Source organism: Anabrus simplex, chromosome 1, assembly GCF_040414725.1.
Source record: "Anabrus simplex isolate iqAnaSimp1 chromosome 1, ASM4041472v1, whole genome shotgun sequence".
Classification (NCBI taxonomy): domain Eukaryota; kingdom Metazoa; phylum Arthropoda; class Insecta; order Orthoptera; family Tettigoniidae; genus Anabrus; species Anabrus simplex.
The window spans coordinates 431,180,949-431,208,827 of NC_090265.1; the positions used below are offsets into that span (position 1 = coordinate 431,180,949).

General features: G+C 36.6%; 1 protein-coding gene across 3 annotated transcripts in view; it reads left to right on the forward strand.

Annotated features, from left to right (window-relative positions):
* The window catches only part of LOC136856906 (calcium uptake protein 1 homolog, mitochondrial), a 359,229-nt gene that overhangs the window by 315,562 nt on the left and 15,788 nt on the right, over positions 1-27,879 (forward strand). For all 3 annotated transcript variants that reach the window (XM_067135140.2, XM_067135138.2, XM_067135139.2), the window contains exons 8-10: positions 2,999-3,115; positions 15,009-15,133; positions 15,248-15,375. In XM_067135140.2, the coding sequence (XP_066991241.2) occupies positions 2,999-3,115; positions 15,009-15,133; positions 15,248-15,375 (370 nt within the window). The remainder of the gene's footprint in view (positions 1-2,998; positions 3,116-15,008; positions 15,134-15,247; positions 15,376-27,879) is intronic.

Here is a 27,879-nt window from a genome sequence, read left to right on the forward strand (position 1 = left end):
TAGGGTTGGTGTATTGATCTAGAGTAATGTAAAGTACACATATAGATTCTTTCACTACATTAGTATCGCTCACATCCTACTCTTATCTTTCACAGAAAATTCTTACATCATCATACAACTACAAAAAGGAAGGTTTAATGCAATACAACATCACTTAATACGGCAAAGGACATTATGACTCATCTTTTAATGTAAACAACTGGATTTTATATACAGCAAGCTGCAATTTCTACACTTCCGTCCAAGCCTCAACTGAATCCACACTACGTCAATATTTTGCCTTTTAAAGGTGCAAAGTGTTTCTTATCCTTTGTGTACATATGGTGACAAAAATCTTTTAAATGAGATATTGGTATTTTAAAGTGTAACTCTTTGCTGGCAGGATGTAGTGTTTACAGTGCACTATGTCTTCTGGTATGGGCTAGAATAAATTTGTTTCTTTCATTGACTTGTCTCAGTCTCATCCTTGGCTTTGACAATATGAAAGTGACCGAGGTATGAGCGATGCCAGTAATGCCATTCCTTATGCAGCCAGTCCCTGTTATGAATGGTGTGAAAATATCACTCATAGGGTTGGTTGGTGCATGCACTTCAGTGGGCTTGGCAGACTGATACGCAATAGCAACTTCTGGCTCGGTGAGGAAAGCAACAGGAAACTACCTCACTCCTCACTTCCCTAGTATGCCTCTTCAGTGACACCTAGGCTATCTATGACAGCTGTTGGTGGAGCTGTAGAGGATCAAACCAGCCTTCGGGCTAAATACCCAACACACACACACGCACGCGCACACACGCACACACAACTCGTATTACAATTTAAGCCATTGAATTTTTAATATAATGCACAGTTGTGAACAACTAGACTTACTGATAGCAGTCAAAGAAACAGTGCAAGCCATAAACTCCAACATTTACAAGCATTGAAGTTTTTTACGCATATGTTGTTTTTATTTTATGAATACTTGTAAGTTAAAACAATTAAATTGAAATAATAAATAAGGTTGATCTACCTTATTTATTATTTCAATTTAATTGTGATACAGTTCAATACGGAACATCATGACATTTTTATCTTTAAATACTTATAAGTTAGTTTTAAGTTTAGGAATATTAACTTTTCATAGATGCACATTCACGCATGATAGCATATACTTAACTTCCAATTTGAAGAATGCCCTACTCATGAGTACAACTTGACATCGTACCGTCACATGATATTCCTTTTTAGATATGGTAATGTTTGCAGTTGCACGATATGTTATATGTATATGTATGTCCAGCTGAGGATGACCCGCCAGGGTCAAAACCAGTCCTGTATTTTTAATAACAATAATAAACAAGTATTGATTAGGTGGAGTTCTTCTCCTCTTTGCATTTACATGAAGAACTTGTCCAATAGCCAGATGTTCAACGAAACCTTTGTGTGCTAGTGACTTACACCAACATTTTCAGCTTAATAGGCTGTGTTATCATGCATCTACAATTGAATGGGTGCTTGCAAAAACGAGCTAACCAACAAATTTGGAAAAAATAAGTTATGTGCTGCCATCAATTGCAGAAGGTTCAAAGTATCTTCTGTGAGTTGAGCTAACATGAGGCAATCCTGTGTGATGGGATACAACGCTTTGAATTTTATGCCATTTTATTTAGGCCAATTTTGTTATTGCAAAATCAGGCTAACAGACGCTTACAGAGAGGGCCATAAAGATGGCGTTGCTGTATATGTAGGTTAGCAAACCTTATCTCCATATTTCTTGTGTTTTTGTGCCAGATGAATGAAAGGATTTAGTAAAAAGAGCTAGAGTAAGAAAGCCATTTCAAGTAGTAAAAATTTTTAGTGTATTTCTAATGTCCTTGCTATATTTTATCTTGTGAAAAATAGGCTGAAGATATCCACAATAATGGACAAAACCTGTCCCTATATTATTAATGTTGACTTGAAGAATAAAAACAAAATATCCACAATTTTACGGAATGTTAAGTATATATGTAATGTGATAAATAATATCAGTGTTGTAAACCAGTCATAATATTTTAAGTATATGGAGCATAAAGATAATGAGAAAGAGACAGTCATAATGAAAAAGTAAGATACAAACTGGAAAAATAAGCAATGCATAAAGAGAACACAATAAGTAATAAAGTAAATGGAAATATAAGTATGGCCATAAAAGTATGGCCCTCAGGTCGAGAGAAAAATCCCTGACCTGACCAGAAATCAAATCCGGGGCCTCCGGGCGAGAGGCAGGCGCTCTACCCCTACACCACGGGGGCCGGCATCTTTATGTCTAGTTTACTGTATAAAACACCATTTTTGTATTGTATGATCATAAAATAAAGTTTGGTTACGAATCGAAAGTAAACTATTAACTATAGCTAGGTCAACGCAGAAGTCAGTTTTCTTCCGTTTTTTTCATTCCTATTTTTCCAAGCACTTTTCATTTTTTAATACAGTTCCAATATATGGTATTGAAAATTTAAAGGTACTACATCAAGATAAAATAATAAAACATATATTATTTTTATGGTATAATTTTTGTTTTTTGACATTTGCAAAAGTTGATTTATTTCTGTTCTGACAAAATGTTGGTTAGCCCGTTTTAACAAGCACCCATTCAATTTTAATATTGCCTTTGACATTTTTTTATACATGTCATATTTTATATTGGCGCACTTGGAATCTGAATCATATTTTAATTTTTAATGTATTTCTAATGTCCTTGTTATATTTTATCTTGTGAAAAATAGGCTGAAGATATCCACAATAATGGACAAAACCTGTCCCTATACTATTAATGTTGACTTGAAGAATAAAAACAAAATATCAGTGTTGTAAACCAGTCATAATATTTTAAGTATATATGTAATGTGATAAATAATTTGCAGTGTATATGAAAGGCCATTTGAATGGGACAGGAGTGTGTACATTTGTACTTTGCTGGTTGTTCATGTGCTTTATTATTGACCTGTGTAATGCTGATTAGAGTTCTGTCAACAGGGAGTGAATTCTGCTCTTACAACGTACTTCTTTGGGCCGAATATGGATGAAAAATTGACTATTGAGAAGTTTTTAGAGTTCCAGCATCAACTACAGAAAGAAATTCTCAGCTTAGAGGTGAGACTGAAAGAATCCTGCAGGCTTTTTTAGTTTCATCTCTTGATTCTACATTCATGACCCTCGTGACATAGCTAGTCGAGATTCACTAGTTGTAAGTGAAGTCTGTAAATTGTGGAAGATGATTAAAATCCTTACGGAATGTACACTGAAAATGAATGATAAATAGAACTATAGATTCACTACTTATAGAGGTTCGTTTTTCCAAGGGTGTTCTCAGAAAATTGATCTGTTCTTCTGTTTGTAAAAATTATTGATCTTCATCTGTAAGTTTCCTTCATATATCCTTAAATGTAACTACATTTATTTATTTATTTATTTATTTATTTATTTATTTATTTATTTATTTATTTATTTATTTATTTATTTATTTATTTATTTATTTATTTATTTATTTATTTATTTATTTATTTATTTATTTATTTATTTATTTATTTATTTATTTATTTATTTATTTATTTATTTATTTATTTATTTATTTATTTATTTATTTATTTATTTATTTATTTATTTATTTATTTATTTATTTATTTATTTATTTATTTATTTATTTATTTATTTATTTATTTATTTATTTATTTATTTATTTATTTATTTATTTATTTATTTATTTATTTATTTATTTATTTATTTATTTATTTATTTATTTATTTATTTATTTATTTATTTATTTATTTATTTATTTATTTATTTATTTATTTATTTATTTATTTATTTATTTATTTATTTATTTATTTATTTATTTATTTATTTATTTATTTATTTATTTATTTATTTATTTATTTATTTATTTATTTATTTATTTATTTATTTATTTATTTATTTATTTATTTATTTATTTATTTATTTATTTATTTATTTATTTATTTATTTATTTATTTATTTATTTATTTATTTATTTATTTATTTATTTATTTATTTATTTATTTATTTATTTATTTATTTATTTATTTATTTATTTATTTATTTATTTATTTATTTATTTATTTATTTATTTATTTATTTATTTATTTATTTATTTATTTATTTATTTATTTATTTATTTATTTATTTATTTATTTATTTATTTATTTATTTATTTATTTATTTATTTATTTATTTATTTATTTATTTATTTATTTATTTATTTATTTATTTATTTATTTATTTATTTATTTATTTATTTATTTATTTATTTATTTATTTATTTATTTATTTATTTATTTATTTATTTATTTATTTATTTATTTATTTATTTATTTATTTATTTATTTATTTATTTATTTATTTATTTATTTATTTATTTATTTATTTATTTATTTATTTATTTATTTATTTATTTATTTATTTATTTATTTATTTATTTATTTATTTATTTATTTATTTATTTATTTATTTATTTATTTATTTATTTATTTATTTATTTATTTATTTATTTATTTAAGCAGTAGCAGACTTAGGGCTCGTGGCCCTTTCTTACACTTAACCACGTAATTAATTTACAGGTAATACATGTAGAAAAGAAATGTACTGTCCTATCATAAAATCAAAGATAAGCTAAAAATTACAGCTTTGGACAGCATATAATGAAATAAGAAAGCAGAGTTCATCAAATGGAATAAAATTTGGAGCATAAAGATAATGAGAAAGAGACAGTCATAATGAAAAAGTAAGATACAAACTGTAAAAATAAGCAGTGCATAAAGAGAACACAATAAGTAATAAAGTAAATGGAAATATAAGTATGGCCATAAAAGTGATCTATGTACATGAGTAAGAAGCTAAATATTATGTACATTACACTACAATAATAATAATAATAATAATCACACAACCTATCATACGTCGTCATACACACGAAACGATCACACAAAACAATCAGCGGTATTCAACAGGTAATCTCTACGTGCTGTCTAAAAATTTTGATATTGAGTACGAGTTCCTGACAGCAGCTGGGAGTGAATTCCAAAGTCGTGACCCAGCCACAGCGAAGGATCTGTTATCTATTGATGTGCTGTATATAAGATCCTTCTATCCCTGAAATTCAAAGGCAGGTCAGTTAATAAAACCAAACAAGATTGAAAATACCCTTATGGACCTACTACAGCATGAAGTGACACATGACTGCATACAATACATGCTAGAACAAATGTGAACAAACAGCATTGCATAAAAAACACTGCTGCATTGCTAGAAAAATTACATCCTACAGTAATAGTTTTCTGTAATAATTTCTTTATGATCAGGAAGAGGGAATCAACTTAGAGTTTTAGTTAGAAAATATGATCCTCGGTTACCCGACTAATGTTCCGGCATTTTCCACAAGGTTCTGTAGTTTTTTTCCCCCAAGTGTTTGGGTCATCTGCTGAACTTGAAAATCTTGCAGGTGGCAACCAAGTCTTCATGTATGGTAATGGATCATATTGCTGGAGTGTGGGTCCATGAGATTAATAAGTATTCTGTTACATTTTTTTCACTAAAAGAGGCCTACAAAATGGAGTCATTTCATTCAATTGAGCTCATTCACCCTCTGCTGTGGATACTGCAGTACTGTTGACTGCTGACAAAATGGGAGGAGATCATTTGGATTTTTTAATTCTTCATTTTTATGTTCCTTTTACTGTCTGTAAGCTCAAACTATTTTACTTGAATCTTGAATGTTAAGTTGACCACACAACTAGCTGGCAGTTTCCTCTCCATATAATGCATTTAAGACTTCTGGCCATTCAGATGGATACAGCACATTTAAATGATTAATAAGATTACACAGATATCTTTCTACAAATTTCCAAAATTTAGTCCTCTATTAGATGATAGTGTCTCAAATCCAAATTGACTACCAGACTTGTAGAATTGTCTTTTCCCACTCGATTGAATTTTTTGTTATTAATTAATGGACCGTATTTAAATTCATGTGATGGAAAAAAAGTTTCTGGAAATTCTGGTGTAATGACCTGGATTTTTTATTTGTTTGCATTGCTTTAAATACTTTTATTGTTCTTATTGTTATTATAGTAAGGATTAGTTTTTCATTTTTAGATCTTGTGATAGATCACCCAACTTCAAAATATCAAGCATTATTCCCATATTTTCTGCAAATGCAGGGGATGATAAATGTCCAGCTCTGTGGCAGAATGGTCATCCTTCGGTTCAGAGAGTACCAGGTTACATTCTGTCAGGACAGGGATTTTAATCATATCTGCTCAATTCCTTGTCATTCAGAGACTGACTTTTTGTCCCAACATACTCCTCTTCATACACACTTATGCCACACTACCTACCACCACAAGGACACACAATAGTGAATACACTGAGCTTGATAGCTGCAGTCGCTTAAGTGCGGCCAGTATCCAGTATTCGGGAGATAATTCCATTTTCACACCAGGTGAATGCTGGGGCTGTACCTTATTTAAGGCCAGGGCTGATTCTTTTCCACTCCTAGCCCTTTCCTGTCCCATCATCGCCATAAGACCTACATCTGTGTCGGTGCGATGTGAAGCAAGTTGTAAAAAAAAAAAAAAAAAAAAAAAAAAAACTAGTGAATACATCCCTTCACATAGGGCATCTAGCCATAAAGCAATGCCAAGTCCAGATGTGTGAAACCATTAACACATGTGACCCCACCAGGGTATGGGAAGGGCTACTCCTATTTTAATATTTGCTGTAATCTTGTGCTTTTATTTGTTTAATTTATGATTTGCATTGGAATTTTTAAGGATCTTTATTAGAAATGGTGTTTTTTGCGATTGTCTACTTTATGCTGACATAATCCCGAAGTGTCTTCGACAGTCTTGTTTACACTGTCAGGATGATTGCTAGGTGATTAGCATACATGATGTCACTTGTGAGTTTAATGTTGTATCTTAGGTTAGAAATCTTACTCTACAGAACTGGTTATGGTGTCAGTGACAGTGACTAGGAATGGCTCTGGCGTAACCCTTTGACAAATTTTCTTAAATAATGGCTGTGGAAATGGTTCATGCTATTAAGAATAATCTGTGAGCTACAGCCTCGACTTCATCTGGATTTCTTAGTAGTCCATCACGTCTAGAATGGTATTTTCAGCAAGTATTCACATGTCATAATTTTCAAAACAAGGATAAAGAAACCATTCCTTGCAGTTGTAATTTCTGATGTCAATAGTACCATATCTTTAATTGAAACCTTGGGCTTTAGTTGTCCCCACTGTGATCCCAATTTCTCTAGTCTTCATGTACTGAAGATGCATGTTAGGAAAAAACATTTTAATGTTGAAACATAAAGTGTGTTCACTTTACCTGGTTAAGTAGTTCTGCCTCCAAGCGGCACTAGTTACGCTAGCTAATCACAGTATTGCACTCTGGAATGTAAATGCTATGAATAAAGAAGTTATGTTTGCGAGAAAGAACAGCTTGACTAATTTGCACTTCAACTCATTCTCAGGAAGACAGAGTGCATGGAGTGTGGCACACAAACTGATGGTACCATCAGCATCAGTGGAGAAGAGTTGAAGAAAGTTGAGCAATTCAAATACCTCGGCTCCCTCGTATGCAGCAACAATGACAGCCTTCCAGATGCCCACACCATGGTCAACACCATCTAGATGAAATTGCACCAGGTAACTGGAGTCCTGTGTGATCATCAGATGCCCCTGTACCTCAAATCAAAGGTTTACAGAACGATAGTGCACCCAGTCAGGATCATCCTGCTACATTACATGACAGTAGACCTGTGTCTGTCTGGCCAGGGATCAAACGGCCATTATCAAACTTGACACCCAAAGGGAGGATCACTGGCTACGGGTGAAGTAGTCCTCCCTTTGGAAGCCAGATGAAGCCAGAAAGGAGAATATGGTCAATGGTTTAGATGGCAGAAGAGGACCCAGTCTGAAGGCGGATAAAACGGAAGAATTTTCTCCTGTCAGCAACGCCTGTACTTCAGTGAAGCAGTTGTACTCCTGAAGAGCGGCCTAAAGTTACACGGTATTAGGTATAAAATGCCTCTGGGAGTGGCGACCTCACCATAATAATAGCCTATATTTGACATGGTACTTAACTTGCCTCGGAAAAGGTTAGGGCGTACCCTACAAGTGACACACACTTCCTTGGGTACTGGGGGAACTGTAAAAAATGGGCGACCAGTAGCCAGCATCATGAATGTAGAAATAATAAACCTTATGACCCTGACAAGAAAAGCAGAAAAAGTGGTGGATTTTATGGAGAGAGAGGGGGTATAGAAATAATGGGCTTGATTGAAGTTGAATGAAAGTGGAAAGGAAAGAAGATAATGAGGAAAGGATATGCACTAAACTGAAGTGGTGGCTGAGAGGCTAAAAATGGAGTGGACAATATGGAGTGTGTGGATATGGTAAAGTACTTCAATGGCAGGATAATGAAAATTATAAGTTGTGAACATTATGGTCCGTATTGACGATTGAGAGAATTTTCCATCCTGGAACTAGTTGAGTTTTGTGCAAGGAATTGAATGATTATGGGCAAACATGATGTCAGAAGAAAAACGGGAGGAAAATTACAAGATATGGCTGGGATTACAGAAGAATAAAATCAGTAATTGATTACTTTCTGGTGGAAATGACAAATCAAATACAGTTGATGGATGTAATAGTTTTACCAGGAGAAACATTTGATGCATATCATGGAGTTGTGATAGCAAAAATGAGAGTGAGGGAAATGAAAAAATTAAAGGAGATAAGAGAGAGTAAAATAAGAGTGTGGAAATTAAAAGATAAGAATGTACAGGAAGAATTCCTGATTAGACTGAACTAATGAATTCCAGTTACTGAAGTAGGAAATGTGGAAGATGAATGGTCCAACTTCAAAAGGGCAGAGAGTACCTGTGGTATAACCAACGAGAGTGAAAGAAAATAAGACAGTGTGGTGGAATAAGTTGAGAGAAGTAGTGAAAGAAAAGAAGCATAGCAAGAATAGAATAGAAATTAAAAAGAAGGCAAATGGAAGTATCTTGATAATAAAAGGAAATGTAAGAAATTGGTAAGAGAAGAATAGTTGGAAAGAATTTACACAAAAGATGGAAACGGAGTCAGCTGGCAGTGAAAATGTGATGTATGTAATTATACAAAGTAATAGAAAAGAAAGAATTTACACAAAGCTGATAAAGTCAACTTGTGTCCTTATTCTAAGGTGGTGCAACTCTTTCCAGGCACACTCCCAATGGAGTTGGGCTGCACGTACTATTTCAATAATATAACAGCCCTCCTGCCATTCTTAAAATTTCTGGCAGTACTGGGAATTGAACTCAGGCCCCCAAGGACGGCAGCTAATGACACTAACCGTTACGCTATGGAATTGGTGTCATAGCTGATGAACGAGGAAGATGGAGAGTTGATAACACATCCAGAAGAAATAAAGAGAAGATGGAAAGAGTATTTCGATAAATTGCTGAATGTGAAAAAGTGTGCAGAGGAGATAGTAGCAATACAGTGTGATGATTCAACAGTAGATGATAATATAACCATGCTAGAGGTGAATTAGCAATCTGTAAAATAAAAATGGGGAAGGCACCAGGGATGGATGAAATTTGTGTGGAAATGATAAAGGCTGTTGGACCTGTTAGACTACAGTGTGCATACAGAATATGTACCCATACCACTGAAGTCTGTGCTTCTTTATTACACTGGTAATAGGGACCTCAGTGCCAGCTACCTTCCTGTTTACTTCATTCTTGATTTTGTCCTTTTGAGTATTTTGATTCATAATTCTAATAAATCTCATTTCTGTTGCCTGAATGCTGCTGTAGCTGTTGTTTAGTAGAGTATATGTCTCTAAATCATATATGAGAATCTGTACGAAGTAGGTGTGGTACAGGGTTGTTTTTGCTCTTTGTGTGGTATTTTTCAGTCCCAGAGTAGATTTCTGACTTGATTGTAAAAAGTTTGATCCTTTTTGTGTCCTGCTGAGTATTTCCTGCTTGACAGTGTTGTCTTTGGAGATTGTGCTTTTGAGCTACTTGAAGTGAAAAACTGATTCTAATTTTGTTCCTTCCAAAAAGAGGTTTGAGTTTGTTCCTTTCCTGTTGATGGTAATTTCTACAGTCTTTGTTTTGCTTATCTTCATCTCAAATTTATTGGACATATTGTTCCACTCATTCTTTTTTTTTCTTTTTTTTTTTTTTTTCTGTATTTCAGCTTCTGTTTCTCGCCATAACAGCACATCAGCAGCAAATACCAGGGCATTTGGTCTGCTGTCCATTTTCTTGATAGACTTCATGATCTTGTCTGTTACTCTTATGAACCAGAGTGGTGATATGGCACTTCCTTGATGGACACCTCTCTTTGTCTCAAACCATTTTGTTCATCCATTGCCTATCTGAACACAGCTGTAGCAATTCTGTTATAGCATCTTTATTGTGTCAGGTACTTCGGTACCTTGAGGTCTAATATGCTTACAATTTTGTATTTTTTATTTTTCTATTCCATCTTTTCAATACAATTGATTTTATGTTAATAGAAATTCATATTGCTACAACACTCTTTTATAGGGACTAATAAATTACAGTAGCAAGCCTCAAAATTAAAACCTGAAGCAGAATTCCAAAGTATCCAAGATTTTAATCTTCAGACACCAATAAGTTTTAACAAAAATTACGACTCAAATTTTAACACAAGAAGTCAATTAACAATTGTTTTTAATAAACTAGAACTTGAAAAAACTGTCAGCCAAATTTTCATCATTATGAAAACACAACGGGTTTTGGATATCACTGTCTTTAGAATAACGAATATTCCAATTTTAGTATTAATATTGTTAAACTGTCAATGTGTTCACAAATTCTTATGTTTATGTATTTTACTACTTAATTTTAGAATTATAATTAAGCACAAATTTTGTCAAAGCAAATTAACAATGACAGGTCTTAACCTTGAGATGATTACAAAGGCTGAGGATGCTTGAAATCAAGCGAAACATGTCCCTATAAAAGAGTGTTCTTTCCATGTTCTCAGTACTTTTCTATAAGCATTCTTACGGCAAAAATTGAAATCCATGCATGTTGTTCTGCCTCAATTGGAGGTTCCACTATCTTCATAAGTCTCATTTCGATCTTTTCCAATAGCTTCAGGGTGTGTGGCAACAACATTATGCCCCTATAGTATCCACAATTCCATCTGTTGTCCTTTTTGAACAAGGGGATAATGATTCCTTTTCTCCAATGTTCTGGGATTTTGTTTTCTTCCCTGATCACAGAAAGCATTCTATATAGCCAATGCCTGGTATTCCAGCTGCCTTTATCATATCTGAGGTGAGATCATTGAAGCCTGAGGACTTTCCATTTTGCATGTTCTTTAGTGATGTTTCAACTTCAAGCCATGTTAATGTGGGTTGTTTTTCTGGATGTAGTCTATTCTACAGGTGGTGGTGGTGGTGGTGGTGGTGGTGGTGTCTCCATCTCCATTTAACAATATGCTGAAGTACCTCTTCATTCCATCTCTGATCCCTTCCTCAAAGTACCCTCTTTTGTTTCCAGTGCAAGGGTGTTTCCATATTAACTTCTTTTACTTTTTACTACTTTATATAGTAGCTTCCTACTTCCTTGACAGTCTTCCTCTATCCTGGTAGTAAATTTATCCCAGCACGTTTTCTTTTCTTCTTGGATTAGTCATTTCACAGCCAACTTCTTGGTCCGATATTCCTGAGCTCACCCTTCAACTTTTTCTATTGCTCATTTTTTGCTTTACTTATCTAATTTTATTTTTAGCATATTTCTTTCTGTTACTGCTATTTTACTCCGTCATTCCACCAAGGCATTTCCTTCTCTACTGGTTTTGCACTTGTTTTCCCACATATTTCCTCAGCTTCCTGTACAAGAGTTTCTTTGAACAAGGTCCATTCTTCTTCTACCCCTCTGATCTCAGTTTTGGGTAATTTTGATGTCATCCTTTATTGGTATTTCTCTTTCTTCTCTGAGTCCTTCAACAACCAGGTCTTGATCTTCGGTATTTTCAAGCACATAGCTTTGGCGACAAGAACATCTTGAAGATCAGCAATTAATAGCTGATGGTCGCTATCTAGACACTCACTGGGTATCACTTTGACATCACTAACATTCCGACCATCTTTGCCTTCGGTCTATCACGGTCCTGAGCTTCCCATTCCAACTGTATCTTGTTATCGTATGACTCTCCCTCTTCTGGTACCATGTCTTTTTTTTTTTTGCAAAGTGATGAGGTCTGATGATGTTTCCACAACCATCTCTCTCTTTAGCAACTTGGGCATTCAGATCACCCATAATTATTGTGTTCTCCGTTAATTTTTCTTCAAGTTCAGTAAGGAATTATTTTTTCTCATCTATAGTATATCCAGTATGAGGTGCATATATTAGAAATAAAGTGTGATGCACATTTCCATCTCATCTGGATGATCCTTTCATTCCCATAGGTGACATTTGTCTGTACATCCAAATCTTTGTGAAGGAGAAGACCAACTCCATTTTTGGATTCACTTATGTTCCCACTCCAATATAACTTATATCCATTTCTCAGAGATTTCTTTCCACTGCCTTTCCACTTTGTCTCACTTGACCCCAATATCGGAAACTTGCACATGTCCTGTGGTATCCTAGGATTGACATTGACTTAAATAACTCGCTAACACCTTGAAATCTTACTCTACTTATGTATTAATAAAGTTAAGATATTTCTCTCACACATTAATACCTTACAGCTGGTTTCTTCCTCTCAAGAATCTTTAAACTATACCTCTTTAATTGATTTGCAGTTCTTGAGTCCTTGAAACCGTTATAAATACATATGTTAATCTTTACATGCAGTCAGGTGAGGAACACCCTGCTACCATATATGACAGTAGACGGTACCACCTGCGACTGTCTGGCCAAGGGTCAGGCGGCCAGTACCAAACCTGGCAAACTAGGGGAGAACCAACGACTACGGGCGGATGAGCTCTCCCTTAGTAGGTTTGATGAAGCCTTTGTGTAGGAAATGACACATAAATTCATCATAGTTCAGGGCACTATCTTGCCCTTGGGGCGGAAAACTTCCCCTGAAGGCGGATGAACCATATTTGGTAAACGGCTTAGAAAGTCCTCAACGGTGGAAAATTTCTCCTGTGGCTTCTTGTAGGCTCTTGCATTCTCAGCGGGGTTAAAAATGTGCACATATATTATCCCCTTTTGTGCATACATTATCCCAGATGCTATCACATTATTTTGATCATCAGTTTGTGAAATGAGATCCTCTGTCTCAATCCAGTGCCTATTAACCATGATGCTAACATCCACCTGTGAAAAGTCTAGCTCTAACTGGCTTGTTTCATTTACTAGGAACCCTTTTATCTGTTCTAAGTTCTCACTCTATTTTAGTTCATTAGCCATTACATCATATATTGTGCTATTCATTGATTGTAAAGTACACTTCACTACAATCATCTGTTCTTTCACTATATTTAGCATTGACACTTGTTCCCTTTCTAAATAGCATATTTTCTCTTGATAATAATCGGCATCCTCTTTAATTGATTTGCAGTTCTTGAGTCCTTGAAACCGTTATAACCGTTATTTAGATATCATCCCAATAAAATGAAACAATCCCCTTTCCTTCCACCTGTTCTTGTCCTTAGTGAATTGCTTTATAACACCTTATAATTCTCTGTCCTTTTGCAACGACTGACTTCTAACTGCACTTCATGTTGGCATGTCTGATTTAACTCCTGCACAGCATTTGCTTAACCATATCAATTACTACATTCCTATACGTTACAGATTCATTAAGAAATGAGTTGTTAACTCTCTTTCAATATTATAAATACTTTGAGTGATGTACTACTAGGACAAAGGCTCCAAATAAATAGTTTGGCATTTCAGACACAGTCTCTCTCTCTCTCTTTTGTAGTGTTTACCTGATGTACGGTGTCTGCTGTTTTGCTATATCTCCTCCATTTCATTCTGTTGTTGACATCTTGAGGTTTTAAGCCAACATCACATATGTTTAATGGTCTTTAATGGTCTTCTACCTGCCCATATTCCATCCAGGTCTATTTGGAGAGCTGTTTTTACAACTGAGTAGTCCAGACTTCTCATTACATGACGATACCAACAAAGACAAGCTTCCTTTACTTTTTCCACAATTGGAGCTATGCCAAATTTTTGTCAAACGTCTGCATTTCTCACACGGTCACAATGTGTCAGTTCAAGAGTCCATCAAGGCATATTCATATCCATTGGTATAAAGAGCCTGCTTATGTTTTTTCATCATTGGACGACATTCTGTCCATAGATGATTGTTGGTCATAGTGTGTGCTGTAAATTTTTGTCTTTAGATACTGAAGCATCTTTTTATCGAATAGGATTCCAGTAACCTGTCTCCACTGAGCAAAGCTGTGTCTACCTCGCCCAGGTATTGGTAGTGGTACTGCAGTTTGAGATGACAATGGACCCTAGGTATTTAAAAGGCATGGTCTTCCTCATGTCATGACTGTTCATTCTGATGGTACTGTTGGTTTGGCAGGACCACATTCTAGGTATTTAGTCTTCTGGATGTTGAGGTGCAGTCCATTCTCAGCTAGTCTGTCCGTCCAAGTTTGCACCGGATGTTGGAGTGGAAGTTGTATGCAGCTTGCATAAACTTCTGGAACTCCACGACGGTGAAAAGCTCGCCAAGTAAGATTTGGGACTCAGTCAAATGCTTTTTCCAGGTCTAGAAATGTCATGTGTACACTCTTCTATCAAGAGGCTTGTGGTATAGATTACGTCAACGGTGCTGCAGCCCTTAACGAATCGACACTGGTTGAGTGTTATGTTGATAATGTTTCTGATCCTGCTGTCCAGCACTCACTTGAGTATCTTCAACATTTCACACACAGTAGTCTGCCTTTATTTATTTTTTACTGACATTTACTGTAGACCTAGTATAACATGAGTTTTCATTAGTTTATTTTTTTAACAGTTCCTGAGGAAAGAACCTGATGAAAATGGGAATATAACAGAGGCTGATTTTACTGAGCTGCTTCTGGCCTACGCAGGATATCCACCAAAGAAGAAGACCAGGATGGTCAAACGGGTGAAGAAGATGTAAGTTTCTATATTGATGATTAATTAAAACCATATTATAAAGAGTGACACAACATTGTTACATGTTCTTTGATAATCTGATATACTGATTTGTATATTGTACTTTCTTTCTAGGTTCAAGGATAATGCAAAAGGAATAAGTCGTGATGACTATTTGAAGTTCTTCCATTTCTTAAACAACATTAACGATGTTGATACCGCCCTAACTTTCTACCATATTGCTGGTGCTTCCATTGATCAGGGTAGGTATTGATTATTTCTCCTCCTCCTCTTCTTCTTCTTGACCTTTTCCCAGCTACCTATGTGGAGGGATGCATTCACTATTGCATGTTTCTGTGGTGGTTTGTGGTGCGATGTGTTGTGTTTAGATGAAGAAATGTATTGAGACGAACGTAAACAATCAATCCTCAAACCAGAGAAATTAACTAAACGCACTTAAAATTCTCGACCTGGTCAGGAATCAAATCCGGGACCACCTGAACTGAAGGCCACTACACTGACCATTCAGCCAAGGAGCCAGACATCTTGAAAATACTATAAAACATAATCAAACTATGTGTACCATTAATGTGAAAAGAGATTTTCGAGTTGAAGAGCACCTTTCCATAGAAAATTTGCAAGTATGTTGAAAACTGATACCCTGAATCCTTATATCATCACTTTTATGGTTGATCTACAACCTGTGACAATAAAGTTCGGTGAATAGTCCTGTACTATCAACATAGATGAACAATGCACGGCATTGACCTTACTGTCCTTCAAAATAGTCCCCTCCCATAACTATGCACTGCTGAGATCGGCGATAGATGTTCTGGAAACTTTGGGATGGTGTTCAAAAGCCTTGTCACGTTTCGTTGGATGTCAGGAATATCATCAAATCTCTATCGAAAAAGGTGATGAGCATCGTTTTGATGCGTGACTTTTTGGCTCTGACCTTTTTCCGAAGAGAGGATCCCGGAGAACGCCATTCCATGCTTTGCTGTTTCATTTCAGGGTCGTACCTGTGACACCAGGTTTCATCCTCAGTGACAATACAGTTCAAGAAATTTGGTTTTGCATCTGCCGTTTCGACAAAATCCTGTGAAGCCTCTAAATGTGCCTGCTTCTGATCGTCAGTCAAGTGATGTGGCACAATACAAGAACACGTTTTTCCTCTTCGCTAACTTCTGGGTAACGATTTGTCGCACGGATTCACGGTTAATCTGCAGTTCATCCGCTATCATGCCCACAGTTAATCGCCAATCGTTCGTGATTAATGTCTTCACCTTCTCAATGTTTTTGTCACTGACGGCAGTCGCCGGTCTTAACACTTTCCCAGCCTCCTTGAAAACGGGCGAATCACTCATGCTCACACTTCAAGGACAGTGCTTGATCTTCATAAACACGTACCAGCATTGCATGCGTTTCCTTCGGTGTCTTGCCAAGCTTAAAACAAAACTGTACATTGATCTTTTGGTCGTTCATGTTACTGTTCGCAGTTCAGAACCAACGCACTAAACATGCACTGTGTCAAACAGGTTTTGCACGGCACACACACGATGCTTAACTGAACATCGTTGGGAGCAGGTGGTCAAAACCTGCTGCTATGCAGGTGCAGCATTGTGTTTCGCCAGTGTTGCTGGATTGACCGTTCTGACTTCATTCACTGAACCTTATTGTCATAGGTTATATATCTGTGAAGATATACTGGAAACCGTTACCTTTCAGTTTCCACTCAATTTATAACTGTTAGGTTCTTCAGTCTATCAAAAATAATGTATGAATAAATAACATTTAGGAAAAACCTAAAAAGGAAAACATAATAATATTATATATATAATTCGCTGGGGCCATCAAGGACCACGTTAAGTCTTGTTGCATTTGACACTGAACTTGGCCTTCTTTAGAGCCCAAATTTCCCTCATTCTTTGTGAGTGGGCCTGCTTACGCTCCTCTGTCCAAGGGGCACCGTGTCTTCTCTTCGGTTGCTCGTCTCGGTTTAGCCCGTTCGTGAATATTTTCTTGCGGTAGAGATCTCTGTTAAGGGCGTCTTCAGCTGAGATATGTAGCATTTGCAGGTCTTCTTTGGTATTTCTAAACCAGGGAATTGTGGTTTTGGGGTTTGAATCAAAAAAGTGAAAGATTTCTTCAGTTAACTTTCTTCCGTCCATTCTTTTCAGATGACCGTAAAATCGTGCTCGTCTTTTTCTGATTGTGTCGGTAATTTTCTCTATTTTGCTGTAGACTTCCTTGTTGGATCTCTTTTGATGGATTCCATTTCTGTACTTAGATCCCAAGATTCCTCTCACAATTTTGCGTTCTCTTTTCTCCAGTTCTTCAAGGAGTCCTTTGTTGGCATTTAGAGACAAGGTTTCGGCTGCATATAGAACTACTGGCTTCAGAACTGTTTCATAGTGGCGTATCTTGGTGTTCTGGGAAAGACATTTTTTGTTGTAGATTGTGCGGGATGTTTGGTAGGCTATTTCCAGTTTGCGTACTCGCTCCTTGAAGTGCTTCTTTGTCCAGTCCATTTTTCATGATGATCTCACCCAGGTATTTGAATTTGTCTACTCGGGTGATGTCCCCGTATTTTGTATGGAGTTTTGTTGGAGCCTCTTTGATGTTAGTCATTACTTCTGTTTTCTCAAACGATATCTGCAAACCAGTTTGTTCGGCAATTTCCTTTAAAATTTCAACTTGAGCTCTAGCGGTTTCTATGTCGTTTGAGAGAACAGCAATATCATCGGCATATGCTAAGCAGTCTGTTGCGATCCCCTTGGATTTGGTTCCTATTCTCAATGGACTGTAGTTGGTTTCCTGTAATCTCACCCGCTAGGTTCTGATGATCTTTTCAAGAACACAGTTGAAGAGTATTGGGGATAGCCCATCACCTTGTCGGACTCCTGTTTTGATGTCAAAGGAATGCGAGAGACATCCGTGGAACTTCACCTTGGATTTTGTATCGGTCAGGGTGGCTCTAATTAATGCCAGCAGTTTCAAATCAACTCCAAATTCATTTAAGATGTTTAGCAGGACTTCCCAGTCAATGGAGTCGTACGCTTTCTTAAAGTCCACAAAGACAGACACATACTGCTTGGACCTTAGTGTACAATATCTGATGATCGTTTTGAGATTTTGGATCTGTTCAGCTGTTGAGCGACCTTTTCTGAACCCTCCTTGGTATTCACCTATTTGATGTTCGACTTGTGCTTCCAAACGCTCCAGGATGGCAAGTGATAGAATTTTGTAAGTCACGGATAGCAAAGATATTCCTCTGTAGTTGTTGATGTTCTTCATGCTGCCTTTTTGGTGTAATGGATGGATCAGAGCTATTTTCCAATCTTCGGTTAGGGTCTCCTTGTTCCAAATTTCTTCTATTTGCTTTTGCAAGATATCAAGTGATTCTTCTGGGGCATATTTCCATAGTTCTGCTACTACTGAGTCTTCCCCCGGCGCTTTGTTATTTTTGAGACGGGCAATGTGGCGCTTGATTTCATCTCTGTCGGGTGGTCTGGAATCTGGGTATCTGAGTAAGGGTTCCTTGGTCTCAATGGCACTTTGCGGTTTAGAGCAGTTAAGTAAATTCTTGAACTAATCTGCCAGAATGCTGCAATTTTCTTCTTTTGACGTCGCCAGTGTGCCGTCCTTTCGCTCAAAGCATAGAGATGGTGGTTTATAGCCAGTGAGTTTGCGTTTGAAGGCTCTGTAGTACTCTCTGCTTTCATTCTTCCTAAAGTTTTGTTCTATATTTTCAATGAGAGATTTTTCGTATTTACGTTTCTCAGTTCTGAACACCCTAGCTGCTTGGGCACGTTGGGTTTTGTAGGTTTCCCAATCATTTTCTGATTTCGTAGAGTAGTACTGTTTCCACCCATTGAGTCTTTCTTGGAGGACTGATTCGCAGGTACCATTCCACCAGGCATGCTTTTTGCTTCTCTTGATTTCTGCAACGTCTTTAGCGGCCTCAACAAGGAGACTTTTGGCATTGTTAAAGTCACAGTCATTTGGTCTAGCCTTCTCTTGGAACTCCTCGACCCTTTGCCGAAGTTTATCATTGTCAAAGCGTGTGATCTGTTTAGTTGTCTTCCTTGTGTTTGCGGGAACTGGTTTGAATTTGATAAGAGACATATAATGATCTGAGGCCACATTGATGCCTTTCTTTACCTTGACATTCATAATCTCAGGGCTGTTTCTCCTGGAGATTGCAACATGATCAATTAGGAACTCTCCGAGAGCTTGGACGGGAGAATGCCAAGTCATTTGCTTTCTGGGTAGATGGAGAAAGTGGGTCGACATGACCTGCAGATTGTGATTTTCGCAAATGGACACCAGTCTTTTGCCGTTGGGATTGGTTCTTTTGTGAGCAGGGAATTTCCTATAACTTTCTTGTACTTCTCTTCACGACTTAGTTGGGCATTGAAGTCACCCAAAAGAAGCTTGACATAGTGTTTGGGGATTTTGTTTAATTTTTCATCCAGTAGGTCCCAGAAATTATCAACTTCGTCTGGATCAGACTTGTTCTTATCGTTTGTAGGAGCATGTGCGTTAACTAGGGTGTAGGTTTTGTTCGCGCATTTAATTGTGAGTATAGACAATCTGTCATTCACAGGTTCGAAATTTGCAACCGATTTAAGAATCTTGGTTCTAACAGCAAACGCGGTTCCAAGCATCACAGCTCCATTGAGGATTCCTCTTTGCGCTTTGCTCTTGAAAAATCGGTAGCCTTCGGATTCAAAAATCTCGTCATCTGGGTACCTTGTTTCCTGTAGGGCCATTATGGATATCTGATTTTCGTGAAGAGCTTTGGTGAGGGTTTTCAGCTTGCCAGTTTGTGTAAGTGAATGTATGTTGAAAGTTGCTAGAAAGGTTTTAGATTTTGGCCTGGGTTTTTGACTCTTCGGGGTACACCGAGACTCTCCGACTCGTCTCTTGCATGATGTCGAGTCTCCCCCAGAATCCGATTGAGACTCGTGCGCTGTGGCGTTCACGACGAGGGATTTATCCGAAGATTTACCCCCTGGGGTATGTTTCTTGAAATGTTGTGCCATCATGCTTTTTGACTTGGCTTTGCTTTGGACAGGTACCCATCCTGTAACAACTAGGGTTGTTAGCCCTAGAGGTTGCCTCAAGATGTTTTCTGGCTTCTGGTCATTTACCAGTCTTCGCCGTAACCCTGGCAAGGGACCAGTTTTTTTTTTTCACGGTGGTATTTTATTTCCCTACTACCCTCTGACTCTGCTGGCGGCAGAGCCAGCGAGCTTCCCCAATTCCCATGGCACGCGCCCGATGGAGGTAACCGGTAAATCCCCACACGGGTAATAATATTATTATTATTATTATTATTATTATTATTATTATTATTATTATTATTATTATTATTAATACAGTACTTGCGGTCACTCTGATGATAAAATCTCCTTCAGAACCAACAATAATAAAACTACAGTCTCACACAACTTATAATCTGTTAATAGAACTGATTGCTTTTCAAAATCTGGTGTATATAGGGTAAAATACAAGAGCTGCAATTTTTCTTATATTGGACAAACAGGAAGGAGCTTTAAAATACGATACCTGGAACATGTCACTGCTCTAAAATACAATAAATTTTCAGCAGTTGTTCAACACATGAATGATTATAACCATAAATTTACAGACATTAAACATGATATGGTAATTCTCAAAGTTGTGAATAAAGGACCCCTCCTTAACATAACATAGAATTGCTTTATACATTAATCCAAACTTCAATCTTAATGACATTTCTGAAAAACCGAACATTCTTTTTGACCTGCTCATTCAGCTTTTCAGACAATCAAAATCAAATATTAAAGGTCCAATTTTTCATTCTATTTATAGTATTCTTAAACAATCTTCCATATTCCCACACCCCTCAGCCCCGCCTTAACCTCTACCCCCCTCCCCTTTTTCACCTTCCGTTTTTCTTTTTATCCTTCACCTCCTCAAGATTTCCTTTGAACCTCACCTACCCCCATTTCTCTTTTCAGCTCATTACAACACATATTAATTCCCTTATGACATATTTTATTTAAATATTTTCTTCCACCTGTCCAAATTTCTTTCTTTCTTTTTTTCTTTCTTTCTTTCTTTCTTTCTTTCTTTCTTTCTTTCTTTCTTTCCTTGCTGTCATTTATTCAGAGTCAAATGTATGGTCCGCATTGAACTGCGAATTTCTATCCACCTTTATTTAACTCCATATATGTTAATCCTCCTCGCGTAACAGCCATGGTCTTTCAAGATTCTAGAAACAGAAGAACTTTCTTCTAACATCTTACTTCACATCGACATTTATTTCAAGTTTATAAACATCTTGAGAAGACAATGTTACTGTAATTTCAATTGATCTCTGAATGAACAGCAGCATTGCTTGGAAACCAACCTTTTTCGATTTCCATGACCAACAACTTAAGGATTACTTTTACAACTTGTTACTTTTATACGGCGCACTGGACCTTTTCATTGATCTCTATTTTTTAACATAATGTAGCGCATCTCTGGATTCTTAAGCCTCCACGCGCAACAGTTACCCTCCTTCAAGTTCCAAAAACTGAAGAGCCTTTCCAGCATCCATGTGTTTTTACGTCTATGAATATCTTAAATGACTTAACTTCATCTCAGTTGTTTTTCAAATATACAGCAGCACATTTAAGAAGCCAGCATATTGTAATGGTTATAGCGTCCGCCATGCCAAGTCGCTACGCGCCGAGCACGTCACCCATCGCCCCACCCCGTTAGGCTCGAGCACACCAATCGCAAGCAACATTTTAGTGCTGGGCTGGCCCTTCTCTCCTCTGTCCGTGGTTGCGCTGCATGGGACGACGGAAATTACTCGACGATTAATCCATCTCATGAGGTTCCTGGAGACATCTAGCATCCGGACTGTTCTGGAAGGTCCAGAGCAGGTATATAAGGAGAGGAGTAACTTGGAGTGACAGTCAGTGAGAGTTAGACAGAGTTAGTGAGTAAGAGTGAGTGAGAGCGAAATTGAGTTTACTGGAGCGCAGTCAGTGATGGCCTGGGAGAGTGCAGCCTGATGAATTATCTGCCTGTTGGAGCCGAGGACTCGTTCCAGTTCCCCTGACGTCGTGTGTGTGCGCGCGTCCCTTGTGGCTGGCTGCTGGAGAAGAACCTTGGGTGTTCTGGAGCGGCGAAGAAGGGAACACTGTGTGATGACGTGTGTAGACTGCGAATGGGGTTCGACGGATTGAGTGAACAGCGGATACTATCCCGACCTGCGAGACTGACGTGTAGGCTGTGGACCGTGACAGCGCTAACAAGTGTGGCTGAGTGAGTGTAGTATAAATAATCAGGGACTCTGTGTGTATGTGTCATTGTAGATGGGACATGAGAAACTGAGAGAGAGAGAGAGCGCGAATTGTGTGTGTAACCGTGTACTTGTGTAACTTGTAATCTCGGCTATCGTCTGTGTGTGTGTAAATCTGTAATTGTAGTGCTAAGTTAATAAATCTTAGAAATAGGACGCTACCAGGTTCTTTATTTATTTATTTATTTATTTATTTATTTATTTATTTATTTATTTATTTATTTATTTATTTATTTATTTATTTACCCCGCCAACATGTGACAATATGTTGAATTCCTTGACCCACAACTGAAAAATTTCCATCCCTAATAACTTTTTAATGCTATACGACACACTGGACTTTAATTGTAAATAAACGTGACTTCGGCTCAGTGGTTCTTCAATTGGATTACAGCACCTTAAAGAAGCCAGCATATTCTAATCTCCTTATCCAGCAACTCAAGAATTCCTTTCTATAACATATTTTTAATGCGCACTGGACTTTTTAATGCTATATGGTGCACTGGACTTTAATTGTAAATAAACAACGTGACTTCGGCTCAGTGGTTCTTCAATTGGATACCAGCATCTTAAAGGAGCCAGTATATTCTAATCTCCTTATCCAGCAATACAAAGATTCCTATCTATAACATCTTTTTAATGCGCACTGAACTTTTTATGAATCTCTTTCTTAGAGTTACTTTTTAACATAGTGCTGCACAATATCTCACATGGTATGTACTTTTACGAGACCTTATGTGCCTTTACATTATTTAATTTCTTCAGTATTTATGTTTTAATTTTGCTTTAGGCTGACGATGACCTAGTACTAGGTCGAAACTAGTCCCTAATCATTTACGTAATTTAAACTCTTTACATTTTGTATTGAAAAGGTGGACCCTAATAATACATTAACTTAACTGTATTGTTAGTTCTTGATGCTGTTGCTTCCTTTCTTCAGTCCACTTCTTACCTGTTGGAAGCTTAAGTTTTTCTTGGAGACATCGGTGTCTTGTTAGTTTCTGTTTAAGGGGCGCTACGTTCCCAGATATCGTCTGTAGTTCTCACTTTTTGTAAATCTTTGTCCACCTCAGTTAACCAAGCTCCCTTGGGCTTCTTTTTGAGAAAGTATTATTATTATCTTCTATATATATTTAAAACACTAGGCTGATTTTGGAACATCGATTTTAAGAGAACCGCTGAACTGTTAGATATCATAAAGCATTCTGACAAAAGTTCTAGATTTGCAGAGTGTCTTTAAAAGCATAAACATTTCTTGTCATATATTTTTTAATTATTTTAAAAAATGTAGCATTCTGATTGGTTAATGTACTCATCTACTGGCGATACCAAGCCCCCCTGAACAGTGAGAGCGTTGAGCAGCAGGCACGATAGTGGAGGTAGAAGGGGAGTAGGCACGCTTGCACAAACAGTGTCTTACTGGTCAGCTGGTACTTCGTGGACAGGGCAAACCACTGTTTTGATGCCCAGCTGTTGAACAGTGCACATTGCATTCAACATTCCTCCTAATTAAAAGGAGAATTCGGTGCCTGGTTTAAAATTAAATTCCATAGTCATCATCATCATCTACTAAAAGCAATGCCTTGTCACTGTAGCCACATCTGACAATCTTCTGCTAGCCTCTTCATGTTCCTGTTCCTGTGTGAACCACATGCCAGTTCACTGACAGAGTTCCTGATGTATGACATCCTTGAATGTCCCCTGGGTCTCTTTCCCAGTACTTTACCTTCAATGATGGTTTGCTGAAGAGAGTCGTGTCTCAGTACGTGTCCAAGGAACTTTGTTTTCCTCTTCTTTATCATATTTAATAAACATTGATCCTCTTTTATGTTTTTAAAAAAAGATTTTTTTCTTTCTTTCTTAAATCCGTCCAAATTGTTTTTGTAATTCTTCTCCAAAAACACGTTTCTGCAGCTTTAAGTTTTGTTTTTTCCTGTTTCCCTAATGTCCACATTTCACACCCATACAGTAGAACACTCCAAACAAAGGTCTTGAGAAATGATTTTCTGGTCTCCAAACTGAGTTGGTTGTTTAGCAATAAGATTTTCTTATTTTGAAAGGTTTGTTTTGCTACCACTATTCGAAAGGGATCTGTTATCAGAAGTAATTACACTACCCAAATAGGACTTTTTTGCTAGTAGCTTTACGTCGCACCGACACAGATAGGTCTTATGGCGACGACGGGACTGGAAAGGGCTAGGAGTGGGAAGGAAGCGGCCGTGGCCTTAATTAAGGTACAGCCCCAGCATTTGCCTGGTGTGAAAATGGGAAACCACGGAAAACCATTTTCAGGGCTGCCGACAGTGGGGTTCGAACCTACTATCTCCCGAATACTGGATACTGGCCGCACTTACCAAATAGGACTAGGAGAGTTCTGTGACTTGTTCTATCTGTGTGTTATTTAATTTTAAGTGTTTTCTACCTGTAGGCTTCTTTTTTCTGCTATCATGAATTTTGTTTTCTTTATTTTTAGTTTAAATTCTTCTAAGGATTTGTTGAATGTTCTTAGCATCTTACTCATATCCTTTTCAGAATTAGCTAAGATAGCAATATCATATGCAAAGCAGATACTGTGCACCTGAATACAATTAAAATTCACCCCTTTAATATTTCTCTAACTGCATTTTCTATGAACAGGTTAAAGAGATGTGGTGACCAAGTTGGCAGCCTTGTTGTACTCTTCTAATTTTTGTTTCTCTTGTAGTACCATTAATATTGATTACCGTGGTTTGAGCTTTATATAGATTCAGAATAAAGTGCCTGTCTTTCCAGTCAAGTCCCATATTCCTCATTACTTGGAAAAGCAATTTCCACTCAACATTATCAAAGACTCTTTCAAAGTCAATAAATGCTACATAAGTTTCCCTGTTTGATTTCTGTCCTTCTTTCCAAAATTTGATGTAATTCTAATATAGTCCCTAGTTCCTTTTTGTGTTCTAAAGCCATATTGATCGTTATCCAATTATTGTCGTTCTATTTTCCTTCTAATTCTGTCTTTAATGATAAGTAAAATCTTAGAAATGTGAGAAAGGATCACTAATGTTCTATCATTCTAACAATCGCATAAATTTCCTTTTTTGGGGGGTGTAATTGTTCTACTTTTAATAAAATCAGTTGGTAAGGTTCCGTGTTTATATCATTCAGTAATCACTTCAAACCAGTGGCGAATATAGAATATATTATGGGGGGGGGGGGGGGGGCGCAAGATTAATGTAAGGTTAGGTTAAGTAATTTTAAGAGGTCAGACGATTTCAAACACTTTAGAAAGGAAAAAGGAAACATTGATTTGGGCTGATTCATACATACATACATACATACATACATACATACATACATACATACAGTACACCACTGATTACAAAACGAAGTCCAAGTTTCTTGGTACACTTGCAAACTTATCAAGAACTTCTTCGTCACTAATTATAATGTCTCTGTGGATAGAGAGTAAAGCAAGCCCGTTAAGCCTACTTTCAGATGTGTTGTTCCTTAAGTAAGTCTTCAGTCTCCTTAGGCTAGAGAAAATTCTTTCTACAGTTGCGATACAAACAGGAAGAACCGCGAGTAATTTGAGAAGGGTATAAATGTTGGGGAAGAAGGTCTTGTCACATTTTTCTAGAGAACTTACTGCCGTTTTTGGAAGATTTGAAGGATTTTCCTGACTCCACTTTTCTTTCCACAACATAAACTCACTTTGCACAATCTCTTTATGTGACAGATCTTCGTAGAAACTAAAAGCAGCCTCCAGTCAGCCGAAATCTGTTATGATACACAATTGTGGAAGGATGTTTTGTAAGGATGCAACTGTTTCCTTGTAAGATACAAAGCATTCTTTTAGTGAATTACAGAAATCGTCCGGGTATGGCACATAAACAGGTACTCGATAGCATTCTTCTTCTGTGGTGTAAGGGACGTTTGTTTCTACGTGCTGTTTGAAGGTGGCAAATTCTTGGAATCTCTTCTTTAATGTCAAGATTGGCAGCAAATGACTTTGCTTGATTATACAAGGCTTTAAATGAGCCATCAGCATTTGCCCTCTCCTTCGACAGAAGGTGGAAGACACTCGTGGCGTTAGTCAAGGCCTGTGGAAGATCTATATTTTTGTTTTGAAACTGCTCAGATGTTATGCGTGGTTGATAGTATCCAGCTGAAAACAAAAAGATTAACAAGAAATGCAAATTGATTAATAGCACTACTTAGAGTGTGAGCCTTAGATGCTGAATCACTTAATTCCTCTTCGATATTGCAAAGGGAGAGAAAAATAGGCTCCAAAATGTCTTTATAAATAAAATTACTGAGTCGTGCCTTTCTACCCATTGGGTTTAGCACATTGAAATAAGTTTCATTTTCTTTCGTTCTGGACAACATTCAGAAATCATTGATTTCAATATTTCGGTTCTTTTGACTGACATATGAAAGAATCCACAGACTTCTTTTATGACACCCATACACTTTCTTATAGAAGGTATTTTGCTCGCATCTGACAAACATAAATTTAGAGTGTGTGAAGAACAATGTGTATACAGGGCCAACGGTAGCTTTTCTCTGATGGAAGCTTGCACTCCTCTGAATTGGACAGACAGGAAGGAGCTTTAACACCAGGTACATTGAACATATTAATGCAGTTAAACATAACAGACATTCAGCCATGGAATTGCACGAATGCAATCATAAATTTTCTGACATAGACAAAGACCTACAAATAATTGAAACCATGGAAAAGGGACGCCTACTCAATACCGTTCGACTCGCTTGCTCCTTCATATGCGGGAGGCACGTTGCGAACCCCATTCATGACATCATAATATTATTATTATTATTATTATTATTATTATTATTATTATTATTATTATTATTATTATTATTATTATTATTATTACAGTTTTTATTCATGACCTGTCCATACTTGTCACTAGATTCAATTTTGTTAACAGTTGTGGAGAAAATTTCAAAAAGTCTGTATTCTAAAACAGTTCTCTGAAAAATTAAACTTAAATCTCTCATAAACCTATGATTTTATTTAATTTTAGATGGAATTTCTTAGAGGCCCAGATTTTGTTAATTAGGGAGAAAATCCTATCAAGAGACGAACAGATCAGAGAGTATGCGGAGCGAGCTAGGCCAGCAGAGGAGGAGGAGAAGAAGAAGAATTGACAGTGAGGCAGCAAACTTGGTCTTCTACAGTAAAATTACAAGCTGGACAACTTGTTACAGACTCAACTGACACCACCTCGGGGGAGAGGGTTGGGGGGAGGGGGGGTAGGACTGTGATGGACGAGTTTGTTCTGCAAACTGAAAATAATCCTGCGCACAAGTGCCACAACTTTCCAGCTGAGCTCTACTAACTTTGATTGCTTAGATTGAAACTCACTGCACATGTAGCTCCTATACACTACAGAATAGAATAGATAACTTTGCGATTGAA